The 15816-nt window shown below is 40.9% G+C and overlaps 2 protein-coding genes across 2 annotated transcripts in view; one reads left to right on the top strand and one right to left on the bottom strand.

Annotated features, from left to right (window-relative positions):
* The first annotated feature begins 31 nt into the window (after positions 1-31).
* On the top strand, positions 32-6901 carry LOC116445042 (L-lactate dehydrogenase A chain-like). The gene is given in 9 exon segments (XM_032111080.1): positions 32-136; positions 1610-1717; positions 1719-1745; positions 2460-2577; positions 3289-3462; positions 4251-4424; positions 5235-5352; positions 5780-5903; positions 6083-6901. Coding segments are annotated over 8 exon segments (999 nt in total). The 5' UTR covers positions 32-136; positions 1610-1618; the 3' UTR covers positions 6248-6901.
* Positions 6902-8292: 1391 nt separating this feature from the next.
* The window catches only part of TSG101 (tumor susceptibility 101), a 12368-nt gene continuing 4844 nt past the window's right edge, over positions 8293-15816 (bottom strand). Inside the window, 8 exon segments of the mRNA XM_032113180.1 lie at positions 8293-8345; positions 8348-8428; positions 8431-8476; positions 8478-8534; positions 9498-9527; positions 9530-9643; positions 9645-9703; positions 14450-14540. Of these exon segments, the coding sequence (XP_031969071.1) occupies positions 8293-8345; positions 8348-8428; positions 8431-8476; positions 8478-8534; positions 9498-9527; positions 9530-9643; positions 9645-9703; positions 14450-14540 (531 nt within the window).

Raw genomic sequence — 15816 nt, 5'->3', positions numbered from 1 at the left:
ACCCCGACGTGTCGGCGGGCACGTCCCCAGCACCGCAGCCCGCCCGCCCCACGTCAGCCGCCCGGCCCGTATTTAAGGCGGCGGCCGCCACCTCCCCCGCTCTGCCGCCACAGCCGCGCTTGGGTGAGGACGCTCGGTAGGTGCGATCGCCGTGGCGGGCTGGGGGGGTGCAGGGGGATGCAAGAACGGGGTTTGCAGGAGGTGCTGTCCCGCAAACCTCCGGGGGGACTCGGTGGAGCAGGCGGCGCCGAATGGACAAAGTCTGCTCCGCTCCGCCGGCTCCCCCCGGCCGTGGTGGTGGCGGGCACAGCCCTGGGCTTGAGTCCAGCCGGCGCGATTTCCACTCACAACCCCGCCATCGTCCCCTCCCTTCATCCCCTTGAGCCTCCGTGGATTAACTTGCTTCCCTTAATCGGTGCGTGTGGCCCTAGGGAGCGATCCTGCCAAACGGACTTGAGGATGGGCGTAGGGCTGCGTTTGAAATACAGCATTAGTGGACCACCCTACTACTCCCCTGACTTGTTGTTTAAGGGATATGGCACTCTAAAAGCAAAAGGTTTTTGAGTTTTTAAGTGTAACAGACGTGCTCTCATCAGCCTTGCGCATTGAAGTGCTTGTAGTGCAAAGGGAGGACTTAGCACGTGGAGAGTGCACTACATGGCCACGCTGCTGGAGGCTTCTGCAAATGAAGACTGACGTAGCTTGGCTGATTTTTCCTAAATAAGGGCACTCCTGGCTTCCTGCCCCTCCCCTCAGCCCCAAAACTTACAGTCCTTAACTGCTGCTCTGCTTGGCTTTTCGTGCTCTGAACGAGTCGCCGCCTGTTCAGCACTGGAGAGTCGTGTTGTGTCTGTACTTGCATCCGTCTGTGCAGCAGCTCCTGCCCTGGGCTCTCCAGGCTGCTCCCAGTGCAGCACCATTTCCTGGGAAAGCGTGGTGTTGGCTTCGATGCAGAAATGGGGATGAATGCACAATCCTTCGTCATCATTGTGCCCGTGGGCTGTCAGAACCCATCTAACCAGGATGCTGTGCAGCTGGCAGCTAAAATGTGAGGGTGGGAGAGATGGTAGCACCAGACTCCAGCCATCTTAATTCAAAACTGTGCAGTTTCATTTCAAAACAAATTCATGATGTGGAGACTCATGCTGTGCCTAAAAAGGGCTTGCCTAAGTGTTGCACAACTTCAGCTCTGGAAAGGCTTCAGGGCACAGAATACCAGTTTTTCAGGGTGAGAGAAGAGAGTTTGCCAGATTGTGCTGTGCTTAGAAGTACTAAAATGGCTTCCTGTACCTAAATGTAATATGGATGGTCATTTAGAAACCATCCTACTGCTGCTGCTGGAGTGCCACCAGCTACATAAATATAATCAATTGTTCTCAGGCTGCATTTGAGGCAAAGCTATGGTGAGCTTGATCAGAGGATTGTCATCAATAATTCCAGTTTTGCAATCATTTTGTGGCATACAGGCAGTATTGCCAGATGTTTTATTCATGTGTTTTGTATCCATTTTGTATCATCCTGGAATAAAGTCTGTCTTGCTGGATACAAATATTCTGGTGTCAGTAAAAGCTCCAAAGCTTGGAGAAATAATCTGTTGCTTTCCTTTCAGCAGTGCACCATGTCTCTCAAGGATCAGCTCATCCACACTCTCCACAAACAGGAGCACAGTCATGCCGAAAATAAGATTAGCGTGGTTGGTGTGGGTGCAGTCGGAATGGGCCTGTGCCATCAGCATCCTCATGAAGGTAAAATGGCAAGCTTGGGAGGAAGCAGCAGAAGAACCTGAAACCTAAAAGAGGGGAAAAAAAAAAATCTACCGTATTAGATGAACTTCTGGTTATACAATCCTTTGTTTGGCCTGAAATGAAGCAACAGTCTTGAAGCTATTGACAGAGAACAAATAGCTGCAGTTCTTGTAAACACAGGGTTGCCTCAGGATCAGATAGTATGTTCTTTATGTATCATTTTATGAGCTGCATTTACCTTTGTGGGACTTGCAGACTCCTTTTTAAGTAGGAATTGTCTAATAGCCTAAATATACAAAAAGATGGAGAACCGAGGAGTTATTTTTTGTCTTGAGCAGTGTGGTCTGGAAAAATTGGTCCTTGACACTCTGAATGACTTGTCCTCTGCATTCAGCTACCATATTGAAAATGCTGGGTTTAACACCAGGCTTGCATTTCTTAACTGGCAGTTAGGTTATGGATGAACTGCTATTAAATTATTCTTCATTATTGTCCTGCTAAATTGTACAGAATGTGGTTATGAAAAGTACAAAGTGAACTCAAGAAAGTGTATATCCCAGGGGACTTATTGAAGGACTCTGGGAAGAAGTGAAGTGTTAGAGATGAGCAAAATTGTTTAAGTAGGTTTTAAAATAATTGTAACTTCACAGTTTAAAAACTGGGGGCTTTGCTCCAAGAGGCAGTAAACTTACCATTACTCTTGGTCTCTTGTAGGACTTGGCCGATGAACTCGCCCTTGTTGATGTTGTGGAGGACAAGCTCAGAGGAGAGATGCTGGATCTCCAGCATGGCAGCCTCTTCCTTAAAACTCCAAAGATTGTCTCTGGCAAAGGCAAGTAGTTGGCTCTCATGTGCTCATTATTTTGAAATGGAGATAGCCACTTCAGGTCTCACACTGGACAGCCAAGTCTAGCACTTAGCCTGTCACCCTAATTGTTGGGGCGAAAGCTCATGGATATAGTACTCAGCTGGTATATTTTTTAATATACCTTCTTATGGCCAGTCCAGCTAGGAATTTTCTTCCAGGGTTCACTACTCATTACAGAAAGATGAATTTCTTAAGTACTTGTGCACCTTAGAGAACTTTATTTCACAACCAGTTAACCCCTGAACTCATTACTGCTTACTTCTGATAACTTTTAGTGGGAGCCTTGAGTAGGGCAAAGGCTTAACCAGCTCATACCTTAATTACAGTGCCCACAGGTAGTAGGTTATGAGGGCAGAACCTTCTTCCCCTTCTACACAGCACTTGCCCTGAGTGATACCCCAACAGCTACCCCTAGTCCCATTTGTGGCTGAGAAGCATGGAGTATCGCTGCCTGCAGTGATACATGGTACAATGTTGCCATTTGTGGCAATGAGCCACAGTCTTAAAATAAAATTTAACTTTCTATAGAGGCTAAGTCTCCGGTAACAATTACCAGGGAATTGCTGCACCCTCAAAGTTGAGAATTTGAGATCTCAGTACAGAAAGGAAGTGAGAACTCCTGTTCTGAGCCATGTGTAGTAAGAGGTTATGTTTGACACAGCCTTTTGTCTGCAGATTACAGTGTGACTGCACACTCCAAGCTGGTCATTGTCACTGCTGGTGCCCGGCAGCAAGAAGGAGAGAGCCGCCTTAACTTGGTCCAGCGCAATGTGAATATCTTCAAATTCATCATTCCCAATGTTGTTAAATACAGTCCTGACTGCAAGCTGCTTATTGTCTCAAACCCAGGTTTGTCTTGTGTTGCCATAAGAGGATTTGGCTTAGAGAATAGTGTTTTTCAGTAAGGTGACATTAGTGCACAGGCTTTAAAAAATACTTGTGCTGGGGAAGAGATGTCGCCAGGGAGACCTTGGAGAACCTTCCAGTACCTAAAGGGGCCTAAAAGAGACTATTTACAAGGCATGTAGTGATAGCACAAGGGGTAACTGCTTTAACTGAAAGAGGTATATCTAGGTTAGCTGTAAGGAAGAAATTTTTTATTATGAAGGTGGTAAGATACTGGAGGAGTTGGCCCAAGGAAGTTCTGGATGCCCCTTTCCTGGAAGTAGTCATGGCCAGGTTGGATGGAGCTTTGAGCAACCTGGTCTAGTAGAAGGTGTCCCTGCCCATGGCAGAGTGTTGGAATGAAATGATCTTTAAGGTCCCTTTCAACCCAAACCATTCTATGATATCCATATAGCAACAACTGTCATCTTCCCTCTCCAGGCTCAGCAGTTTGGTGTTCTGAGGAATAAACTTAGGTCTTCAATCCAAATGACCTTGAGCTCAGTAAGGTTCACTGATAATTGCATGCATAGCATAAAGGCAGAGCTGAGAGACTGTTTAAAAGCAGTTATTAGGTTGTGTAAAACAGACATTATGTTAGTCCACTGCAGTGCCTGGCCACGAGCACTGCTCTGTGCTCTGTTCCATGCAACTAGCATGCAGGTAAAATGCTTACAGATGAATGGAAGGTGCCATCCCCATTATCAATTTGCTCATGAGTGGCACTTGTTACCCCCTTGTTCTCCCTCCAGTGGATATTTTGACCTATGTGGCCTGGAAGATCAGTGGCTTTCCCAAACACCGTGTGATCGGTAGTGGCTGCAATCTGGACTCTGCCCGTTTCCGCCACCTCATGGGAGAAAGGCTGGGCATCCACCCTCTGAGCTGCCATGGATGGATTGTTGGAGAGCACGGAGATTCCAGTGGTAAGGGTGAAACTGGGCTGGCTGTTACACAGAACTCCCTGATGCTTTGTTTGCCAGAAACACCTTGAAAAGCTACAGCAAAACATTGCTCCAAAACCTTTGCACTGCAGCGCCTTAAAAAGGCCAGTCCGGATTTAAGTCTTTTGCTGCACAGAGTAACCCTAGATGATCTATATTTGACCTGAGTGACTGCTTGAAAAGGTCATTACTGTAACCTGAGGTGGCTAAACATTTCTAGGCTAAATTGTTCCCGTAACTCCCAAAAAAACCCCAAACTGAAGCAGGAAGATGATAAAGTTCTCTGCAAGGGCCTCTCAAAGATCTGCACCAGACCTAGTGGCAGTCACTCAGCTGCCATCTCTTAATTACTGTACATAGGAATTGAAGTGCAGAGGCAAGTCTGGAGGACAGGAGAAAGCACAACTTTCTCCTCATTTAACCTGTACTTTTCCAAGCAGCACCAGAGCAGTACTGTCTGCTTCCTGACACCCACCAGAATGCAGTTGGAATCAATTCTTGTTTTGAGAAAACTTTGCAAAATATATAGTGACTGTCACTGTAGTTCATGTTGCCCAGGTATTTCACTTTTTAAAAGTTGTATTGAAACTTTGTGACGCCGTGTATAAGTGTTGATGTGCTCCTAGGTTCTCGGCCTGCAATTTAGATTTGCCTTATAGGTCATACTATATTTAAAGTCATAGCTAAATCCTAAGTGATGTGTTGCAGATTAATCCAGGTAGATCTTATGTGAGCTGTTAATTTGAGAAGGACTAAGTGTTGTGAGACAATTAACCTACGTGTAACTTTCAGTACCTGTCTGGAGTGGAGTGAATGTTGCTGGTGTCTCCCTGAAGGCCCTTCATCCAGACTTGGGAACTGATGGAGACAAGGAACACTGGAAAGAGGTCCATAAGCAGGTCGTGGACAGGTAAATACTGGTTTGGCTTTTTTATAAATTTCAACACAAGAACAAATGATGAAGAGCTGAAAAATCTCTGAACTGCAGTACCCAGATCCAGAATCCCTCAGCAGCCCCAAATGTCAGGACGCAAACATAACAGAACATGAAATAATATTTTAAGAAGCAATGTAGATTTGGCAGTTAAATTTTCAGGATTAGTAAACTTTAAATTAGGGAAGAGCTTAAACAACTAGGTTTCCAGTATAATTGTGTGGACTAGTGTAAAATGCAAATAGAATTATTCACTGCTGAGTTCATTTTGGTCCTGCCAGCAAATCAGTCAAGCCTTCTGATGCCTCCAAATTGATCAGGACACCTCCAAAAGCCTTTCTTACAAACTTGAAGTGTTTGGTTGATGGTACTTGTTCTTTAATGAGTGCCTGTGTCTCTGCAGTGCCTATGAGGTGATCAAACTGAAGGGGTACACATCCTGGGCTATTGGTCTTTCTGTGGGAGACCTAGCTGAAAGTATTATGAAGAATTTGAGAAGAGTGCACCCCATCTCTACAATTGTTAAGGTGAGCAGCCCCTTTTTGCTAATTTCTGTTTTACTGAGAATTAAGTATCTCTGGAATTCTGAAAAACAGTGATCACTTTCTAGTTTAATTTCAACTAAATTTAGTTTCCTGATAGGATATTCTATGACATATACAGACATTGATAAATTCCAGCCTAACAATCCTTATGTACTTTTCAGGGCTTGCATGGAATAAAAGAAGATGTCTTCCTAAGTGTTCCTTGCGTACTGGGCAATAATGGCATCACTGATGTAGTAAAGATGATCCTAAAACCTGAGGAAGAGGACAAATTAAGGAAGAGTGCAGACACACTGTGGGCAATCCAGAAGGAACTACAGTTTTAAACCTGCCCAAGCAGTTTTTGGCTCTTAGCAGTCTAATGGGTTTAGTGGTTTGTCTTACGTTGCACTTTCCAAGTAAGTCAAATCTTTCAATGTCTTATCTCAACTAGAACACACAAAAAGCTCAAATCTGAACAATGGAGTTTCCTGAAGATAGCATTAGGAAACTAATCTGGGGTTTTCCCTGGTCACAGACACCCATGTTCTTAGCCAGAGCTAGATAACCTTAGTCAGTCTTGTTCAGTGAAGTGGTATGACAGAAATCCAGCAATCAAAGCAGCACTGCCTAAAAAACCCTTTGCCTTTTCCTCATGTTGGTTCAAAAGAATAAGGAGTAAGTAATTGCTACACAATGTGAAACCAAAGACTTTTCTTGAAGTTAAAGGATTGTCAAGCCAATTGACCAACCTTCTCTGCCAGCTGAATAGCTTCAATATTTCACTATTGATAGGTCCAAGTGTATTTTCCTAACACTGCTTTGGAATTTTTGTGGATATTTTCTTCTTAGAGAACCTTATTTTTGTGTACTATATCAGTCTAGTTGTAAGTTCTGTCTCCTGAGCATGTTTAAAAAATGGTAAGACTTCTATGTGCAACAAGACAGTGACTGTCCAACTGTAGTACCAACTACAACACCAAATAAACCACAAACTGTTATTTCTGTCTCCTTGTTTTTCTTAATAGGGCTTTGTCTCTCCCCCATGTAGCTCTGTTTCCACACACCTGAATCAATTCTATTTTTCAAGTCCCACTAACTCCAGCATCACCTGTGTAATAATGTTATGTGTGCAGCTGTGCTGGAGGCTTCAGGCAGTTATGTAGTTATGGAATTCTCACCCAGTTTTTTGAAATGAACTTCTTCAGCGCCAACAGTAACAAGAAAAACCTTAAGGCAAAGGCTCAATCTTCAGCCATGCTGGTTTATGGTGCTGAGACCAAGAACCGTTTGAGTTTTCAGTTTTCACTGGTCATAATAAATGTGAATTTTTCCAGTTTGGTACAACATCTTCCAAATCTCACAAGTAAAGTGAAAGTATGGTTAAGCTGACACTGCATAAAGCAGGCCCTGTTTGAAAAGAAAGCACATCATACACAGTTCTGTAGAGGAAGAAAATATGCAACAAGTTTTATTCAGCGTTAAGTCCACCAGCACAAAGATTACAGGAGATAGAAAGTGCATTAATAAAAGCTAGTCTTTACCAAAAAGAAAATATATTATTGATTCAAAATATCTTACACTTGAATGATGTAATAACTTACTCTGGGCACCTACTGATTAAGAGAAAGATCAAGAGAGTGGCTGCTTCAAAAGGAAATCTAACTTCCCAGGTAAAGTCTGGGAATTTAGTAGTAGATCACTGAGTCCAGCAGTCTTCCTTGCTTTCTGCATCAATGCCCTCAGCTGGAACTGCTTGCGAGACAGAAGACGTACATGCTGCAGAAAGAAAAACAACAGCTGCCTGTTGGCAAAGTTCTGATAAAAACTTCATAATGCTGCAATCCAAATGTTCAAAGCACGGCACGTTCTATGACCCAAATGGGATGTCAGTTTTTTGGAAACACTAAATTCACTATTCTACTAAATGGCATTTTCTTGGCTTAAAATGACTGGCAGGTGGCTACCAAATGCAATCACTACAGTTTATTTTTTGTGATTTTTAAATTATTAATAATTAGTTATTTTATTATTACAATTTAATGAATTAGTTACTCCACACATTCTTATCAAAGTAATAATATGCACTCCAAGGGTGAAATCAGACTCACAACACTTCCCATGGGCCAGAGAATTGTTCTTCTAACAGAAGATAAACAGAACTAGCAAGGTACACAAGAAGGAAAACAATATGACTTTCTATCTATAATGCTTTTTAAAATTGGTCTTTTAATTCTGAATTACCTTTCTAAAATTTAAGCTTGAACATATAAATACTTCTGTTTCCTACAGGATCCTTTTCTGTGAGGAGACCGTGAAACATTAGTCAGCTGAACCAAAGAGTCCAAAGTAACACATTTAAAATGCACATCTTAGAAACATCCCATGAAACCTACTTTAAAAAGACATCTAAATCTATCACTCCACGTCTCAATGCTTCCCCAAGTAGAAGATGGTGTCTTCAATTGCATTTTCCTCTGCATATAAGTTCAGGATCTGCTTGTAAAGCGGTGCTGTAGGAATAATAACTCATCTATGTCATTATTTTCTGACTGACTTTCCATTTTCTCTAAGGCAAGAACTGAGCTCCTCATCCTTCTTTTTGAGAAGTTCAATGTTCTTGTCAACTTCAGCCTAAAAAACAATTAAGATGTTTATTTACCTTCTGTGATACAATTGTCTGGATGAAAGATTTCTGGACATACCAGTTAATTCCGTACTTCTTTGCTTACTTCGATGATGATTTTAACAAAAGAAAGAGCTATCAATCTGTAGATTTCAGATTCTTTCCTTTTGAAAAAGTAACATCTGCTTTAGATAATGCCAATCCATTACCCATTTAAACTGTAGAGAAGGCATGCCAACACTCCAAGTATTTCCAAGTTGCTACATTAGGAAAAATAATCCTTTAAGCTAGCTAAAGATAATAATAAAGCAAAGCCAAAGTAATTATTTTCTTTGGAGTGTGGTATCCCCAGTTCTCTAGTCCAATTAATAATTTCTAATAATTTTTTTTAAACCACATCTGGAACACTGAGCTGGTTTCAGAAACTCTTCATCAATCCACAACTCTTACTCCCTGAGCAGCAGTGCAAGGAGCAGATGGACTAAGCGGAAGATGCCTTAATGAAAAACTGCAGGAATTTCTGAGCTATACTGTGAGTAGGGAGAGACTTCTGGGAAAAGGGAGAGTTTATACAAGACAGGGTTATACAAGGAGGCTGTGACCAAAATCAGTGTTCTCTGCCACTAAGACATTCTGAAATGTTCTCCAGTGCTGCTGTACACATTATTATCAGGAACTGAGAAATAATTATGAAAATAATCTCACAACCACTAACAACTTTCACAGGAAGGATGGGGAAAAATAATACTGTGCCTCTACTACCGAGCAATGACATTTGTAAGACACATGCAGGACACTGCATCTCATGGTCACTGCTATTTCTGACTTGTTTCAGCCTGAGCACATGCACCCAACTGCAAAAGACAAACTGCACTGGAAGCTTTGTTTTTTCTATTATGCTTAATAATTAAATTAATTACAAGCTTCTGTTCACTGCTAGGAACAAGGTAGGCACATGTGGCTCAGCTTACCACTTCCTGATCCAGGCGAGTTACCATCTTACTTCCAGCTTCTGGTGTCCTTTCTTCAGGTCCTCTTCTGTGCGTTTCAAGGCATTGAGCTCAGCTTGTGCACGATCCATCTCCTCCTTCATGCGCCATCTCAGCTTGTCACTGACACGCCGAGATGAGGGAAGCGCGGATGGTGTCCTCGCTGATGGTGCCATCTCTGCTGGGTCCTGACAAGAACGTTCAAAGCATAAGGTTAATGCTGCCCTGCACTGGCTGCAGTATAAAGCCAGTTGGAATTGCAAGTGGCCAAGCTGCTGCGTGTACTATCAGCAATGTGAGACAGTAAAATAAACTGCTCTCCATAATTAATTTCCAGAAGCAGCAAGAGACCACAGTGAGAAATCATAAATTAGTATGGACACAAGTATATTTATAGAGTATGCACCCATTCATTCACTTATTAATTCCCATATACCACCCTCTTTCTTAATTTAAAAATGGGCTGGCCATTTCCTCTGAAGTCTATAAATGTTATTAGTCTGAGACCTTTTAAAGAAGAGTAAGAGTTAATGGCTGGATGTATTCAACCATAGTTAATGTAACAGGTGGCTTGAGACAACGAATTTGCCTACTACAGGTATTACTTTGGGGTTTTTTTGGTTTTGTTTTTGGAATTGCCTGGCTTGGTAAGGAAAGTTCTAAACTAGGAAAGACAAAGGGAGAGTTACAGAGACAACCCATGCAGCTCAAGTGGGGATACTTCCAGGAAGGGCATGCAGCCCAGGTTCTCATGGGGAACCACCCTGACACCTGCTGGAGGGACAACACCACCAGGAACACACAGTCCAGAAGATTCCTGGAAAGGACTGAGAATACCTTTCTGATACAGATGCAGCTAACCAGGAAAGATGTGCTGCTGGACCTTATATAACTAACCAGGAATGTCTCACTGCAGATGTGAAGGTTGGGACAGCCTTGGCTACAGTGTCCATGAGATCATGGAGTTCCATATCCCACAAGGAGAAAGCAGGGCAATGAATACGACTGCAACCCTGGAACCTCAGGAGAGCTACCTCTGGCCCTTCACAGACATTCTGGAAGAATTCCATGGGAATTTACCATAGAGGGAAGAGGGGTCCAAGAGAGCATGTGGATATTCAAGGATCACTTCCTCCAGGCTCAAGAACAGTGCATTCCTAGGGGGAAGTGAGCAGAAGGATCAGGAGACCCAAATATGCTTTTGCAAACCAGCCTTTCAAGGATAATTTCAAGAGTCTGTCACTAACACACTTTTAAATAGAAAGGTAAGTACTTAGTGTCTGTCACAGGAAGTGCGACGTGTCTCCAGACCAGCGACTCGGAGTGCTCCAGAGAATGTGAAGTGGCTACTGGTATATTTATCACAAACCACTTCAGTTATTTTGTGGGAATAACTGGAGGGTCACAGTTTCCCCAGGCTTTGTGCCTCACACCTTGTAGATCACTGAATATTTCAACTGGATTGTAACAACTACTGACAAAGCAAAAATTACAGCAACCTGTTGTGCCTAAACTTTACAACTCCTATGAATGAAACTCAGAGTGATTTGAAGCTCTGTAACCACAAAGGAAATTATGCAAAAAGAATTTTTAGCAGAGTATCTTTTTATACAGAGACACAGCTACCAAAAACCCTGAAGCTGTTACAGCATTATGTACATCACATCTCCAGTGCCCTAGATTTCAAAAACAACAAAGTGAAAAGATATTCATCACTGCCTCATGTGACTCTTCTATAGTTGAAGAGGGTTTTTTTATGACTTCTGCTAACAAAACAGGACTGCATAAATTTGTTTCTCTTCCCTATGTTTTTTCACTCTGTTCTTGTCCACACAACCTACACCAAGCTATAGGGTGAGAAAAAAATAAAGCTATGCAAATGAATGACAGGAACTACAGGAAGAAGCACATCATGCTTACTACTCCACCAAAGCCTTCTAAAATACAAAAAACATAAATTTTAATCATTACGACTGTGAGCACTTACATACATATAAATTGCATCAGAATATTAAAAAAAAAAAAAAGCAAATTACCACTGAAAAAATAAAGAGATTGAATATTAAACAAACTGGTGCAAAGACAGCCTTAGGGAAATATGAGTGTCCCAATACTTCATCTGATTTACAGTTCTGGCCTAAAAAATTCACCCTTTTTTGCCAGTCAACAAGACAATTACAAAATTTTGGTTAACTGTTAGAGCCAGCAACAGAAGTTGTCAAATAGCACCATACACAAAAAACAGGAATCCATCAATCTGCTTCATATGAAAAGGAGAAAAGAACAGCATTTCTACATGGAGAAGTTAAAAACTTGAACAAGTCAGTCAAACTATCTGGGACAAAGAGTTTATTCACTGTTTAGGACTTCCTGTTTAAGGCAGACAATTGTTCCCAATCAAAAGGCCTGATTCCCTTCAAAAAACACCATTATGCTAGATTTTAGTTACTGTTTACTTTTACACAATGAATTATTCTCTAACACAAAGTCAGAATCAGCCAGAACCAGTATCAGTAGAACTTATGTTTACTTCCTTTTCTTATGTTTCACTGACATCCCTCACTCAGGGAGTTTTTATGCAAGGCTCACTTCACAGTAAAGTAGGACAGAGGAAAAAAAAAATAAAATCACAATACACTTAATACAATGAAAGTTCACACAGAAATGCCACCAGGTAGGGAAGAGGTCTTTGAACATAAAAAGCATCATTTTAATACAGCTGCATCAATGTATCTTCTTATAAGAGCATGAACCCGTACCATCTTCTGTCACTTCCATAATTAGCCCAGCTTGGGGAAGATTTTATGCACATGGTCATATAATCCATAGTAACTCTGAAAACCTTTACCTTTACTAGGCAGAGTCTGGTTTCAGAAGTGACCTTACAGAATCATCAAACCAGTAACTGCATCAGAAAAGGTAATTAATGGCATATGACCCTGAACAGAAAGAAAAAGCCTGAAGGGACTATTGAAAAAAGCAGTGATTGTTAAAAACTTGAGCTACTTTGCATGAACATTTTCATTCAGTTCCAACTAGGCTCACTATAGGAAACACCACCACCACCCACATAACACTCTGAAGTTGTAGCAACGATATCCTCCTAAATAACTACTACAATAAAACACAGCCAAACAACAAACAAGCAAACAACTGTAAAGGAAAAGGAAAAATTTTCAGTTTGCAAAGGAAAAAAACAATACTCTACTGTAAAAAACACCCAACAAAACGAACACAACAAACAAAAACACCTCACAATATTGCAAATATAAGGGATGATTAAAGGGATGTGTTGCATTCATCTGGCACAAGAGATAAAGCCACGTTACAAACAGGTGTAGGGAATTTATGTAGCTGCAGCAAATGAGTCAGTGTAATGTTAAATGGTCACCTAAGAAACCTGGCACTACAAACACGGTATCACACGATGATCTAACTCGGGACTGGAATCGCCTTCTATCTTTGCGATATTGCACCTCCATCATCTTCAGTAGGGGGTGAAAACAAGGTAAAAGAAATGAAACAGAACGTATCTATATTTAAATTAACTCCTGCTACATAAAGGCAAAACTGGATTTGTTTGGGAAAAAAAATTGAGAAAACATTTGTTTTGAGCAGAAAGCCAACGTTCCCATAGAAATGTTATCAGCTCCCTACAGGAGAGCCAGTGGAGAGCATTAATTCTCCAGGACAACAAGTGCAGCCCCACAACACTGAGCACTATTTGAGCTACTTGGGACAGCAGCTTCCTTGCACTGTGAGTGGCAGACCCACATCACCTCAGAGTGGGAGGGACCACTGAAGCAGCAAGAACTTTCAGAAAAGACTTTCCTACTGAAAAGGCTGAAAGAACTTGGACACAAAGGACAGGATCAGCACAAGAAAAATACAACATACAACTTACTGCTGCTTTCAAATTCTGTAGTAACAGAACTCCTCAGATATTTAGTAAGAGTAAAGTAGAAGCATCTCTCTTCCCTTGCCTTGTCCCCATGTATGTGAAGCAAAATCACAAAATACACACAGTTCTGGAAAGAAAAGACATTCTATGACTCTAACCCAGGCCATTCCATAAATAACTGGGAATTCACACATTAAATGAAGAATCCATGGAAGTACTTTTAAATTATGGTGCAAGACACTACAACGGATTGATATCGTGAACAACGTCACAACACAATCTATACCCTCACCATACAACGGTGCCAAAAGGACCATCAACAGCTGGAAAGTTACTGCACCAGCTTCCCACTTAACTAGATGATACTTATCACTGGTTCCCAGTCTTCTACACATACACTGAAAGTGAGGGGCAGGGTGGAAAGCAAGCTCGTGCCCTGCATCAGCAAAGGGCCATAGAACAGCAGACTGGGAAAAGACACATGTGAATACCCTAAATCCTGATGCTGAAGGGAACAATGGAGGAAATGACAAGTAGAGATCAATAAGAAGCAACAGGGAGAGGTTGGAGAAGAAACTCAGGAAAAATTGAAGCTCATTTCCAAACTGCTACTTAGAAAGTTACTATTTTTGGAGGAAAGAAAGTGTAACTAAAGAGAGTCCAGTAGATGCTAAAACGACAACAAAAGTATTTTTCTAAACCATGAACAGAGCAATACAGACAATCAGAAGTTACCTACAGTTAAAGGGTGAGGAAAAAAACATGTAGTTACATGCAGTGCTCTTCAAAATATTCATAGAGCACACACAATGTATTGTGTAAACCAGGAATTTACTGAATTTCCGACTGAATAAAATTTAAGATGAAGGACATAGAAATGTATTTTTTCTTCCTCTGAATAAATTTTACACTAGAGATCAATACTTTGGAAGTTCAGAGTAAGAACAACATATTCCTTTTTCCATTTTATTTCTTTATATATCAGTCATACGGAGAAGCTTTACTTCAGAGAAATCCTTTCCAAGGTACTCACCAACAGTGGTGACAGGAGGCTGAGAAGGGTAGTACTGAACACTAGTGGTTGCTGGAAATGGAACACCAGCTGGAGAAGGATAGTTGGGTAGCTGCTTTGACAAAGAAAGACATGCTAATGTTATGCAACTATTAGTAAAATATCATCCACCTGTATTATCTTTGTTGCACCACGCTAAACATTCATTTACATAACAAAATGTTAAATTGCAGGCCTTCTTCCTGTTCACATCAACATCCTTCACAACTGGTATTTCTGGTATTATTTAAAGATACCTCTTAATCTGCAACTCTATCTCATTATTGCCTGAGTCAACATTTGGATAACAAGTTTCTCCTAAGTCTCTTCAGTCTTGCTATAGGAAACCTCACAAGTATCCAAAGAACATTATTCTAGCTACAAAACTCCCAAACAGCAATCTCAAAATGAGTAATTTTTAATATGAGAAGAGTTAAAATCACGACTGATGAGCTGCTTTATGTAAACCTAAAAATCCTGTGCAAAAATATGGTTGCAAGGTGAAACAAACTCCCCCAGAAATTCTCAGTCCTGCTCTGAAGGACGAAGAAGGCAAAAGTATTCGTTTGCTCACTGAAACAACTATGAGATGACATATGACAATCTACAACACACTTTCTAAAATAAAATACATTTGCTATCAACTAAAACAGGACACAAATTAGTCAGTACTAGAACTGACAAACACCTGCATGCAGCACAGTATTAACTATGGCTGTAATTAAACAAAGTGGTCCACAAACCCCTGCAAAAATATAAAAAAAAGCATATTCTGTCTCTCTTCAGGTAACTGCAAATTTAACAGTTCTTAAACCCTTCCCATTAATTCATAAATTATATATTTTAAAAACAGTGTCTTCTATTACTTTTGTACAAACAGAGCACTTTAAATAAACATATTAGAGGTAAAATCATGCTGTAAGAACTTTATAAAAATCCCAATTTTCACCTCTTAAACATAACACTCCCCCTCTTCCACAATCTTCACAGGTGTTACATTTAATTTTTTTTTTTAATCAAAATGCTCCATATTAGAGCAACATCTCATATGCTCCCTACCACAAAATCAGGACATAAGGATATTAATAACAAAACCAATTAATGATGATGTAAAAAATATAAGTACACACTAGGAGGCAGTAGTCAACATCTCACTATTTACTCAGACAGATCTGCAAGTCTTCTGGAAATGCTTTATTCTGAACTATTATATAGAAAAAAATCTTGGCTAATACTAATAAAAAGCTTTTAAAGTAACTTTGTGTCCTTCAAATTCCCTTAGAGTGCTCTGAATTAAGTCCACATTTACACTGGAGTCAAGGTTTGTATTAACTCAGCAGTGGTTTTTT

This window comes from Corvus moneduloides, chromosome 6 (assembly GCF_009650955.1).
Source record: "Corvus moneduloides isolate bCorMon1 chromosome 6, bCorMon1.pri, whole genome shotgun sequence".
In the NCBI taxonomy this organism is placed as follows: Eukaryota; Metazoa; Chordata; class Aves; order Passeriformes; family Corvidae; genus Corvus; species Corvus moneduloides.
The sequence above is the reverse complement of the archived record's forward strand: the minus strand, read 5'-3'. Positions and strand labels throughout refer to the sequence as shown.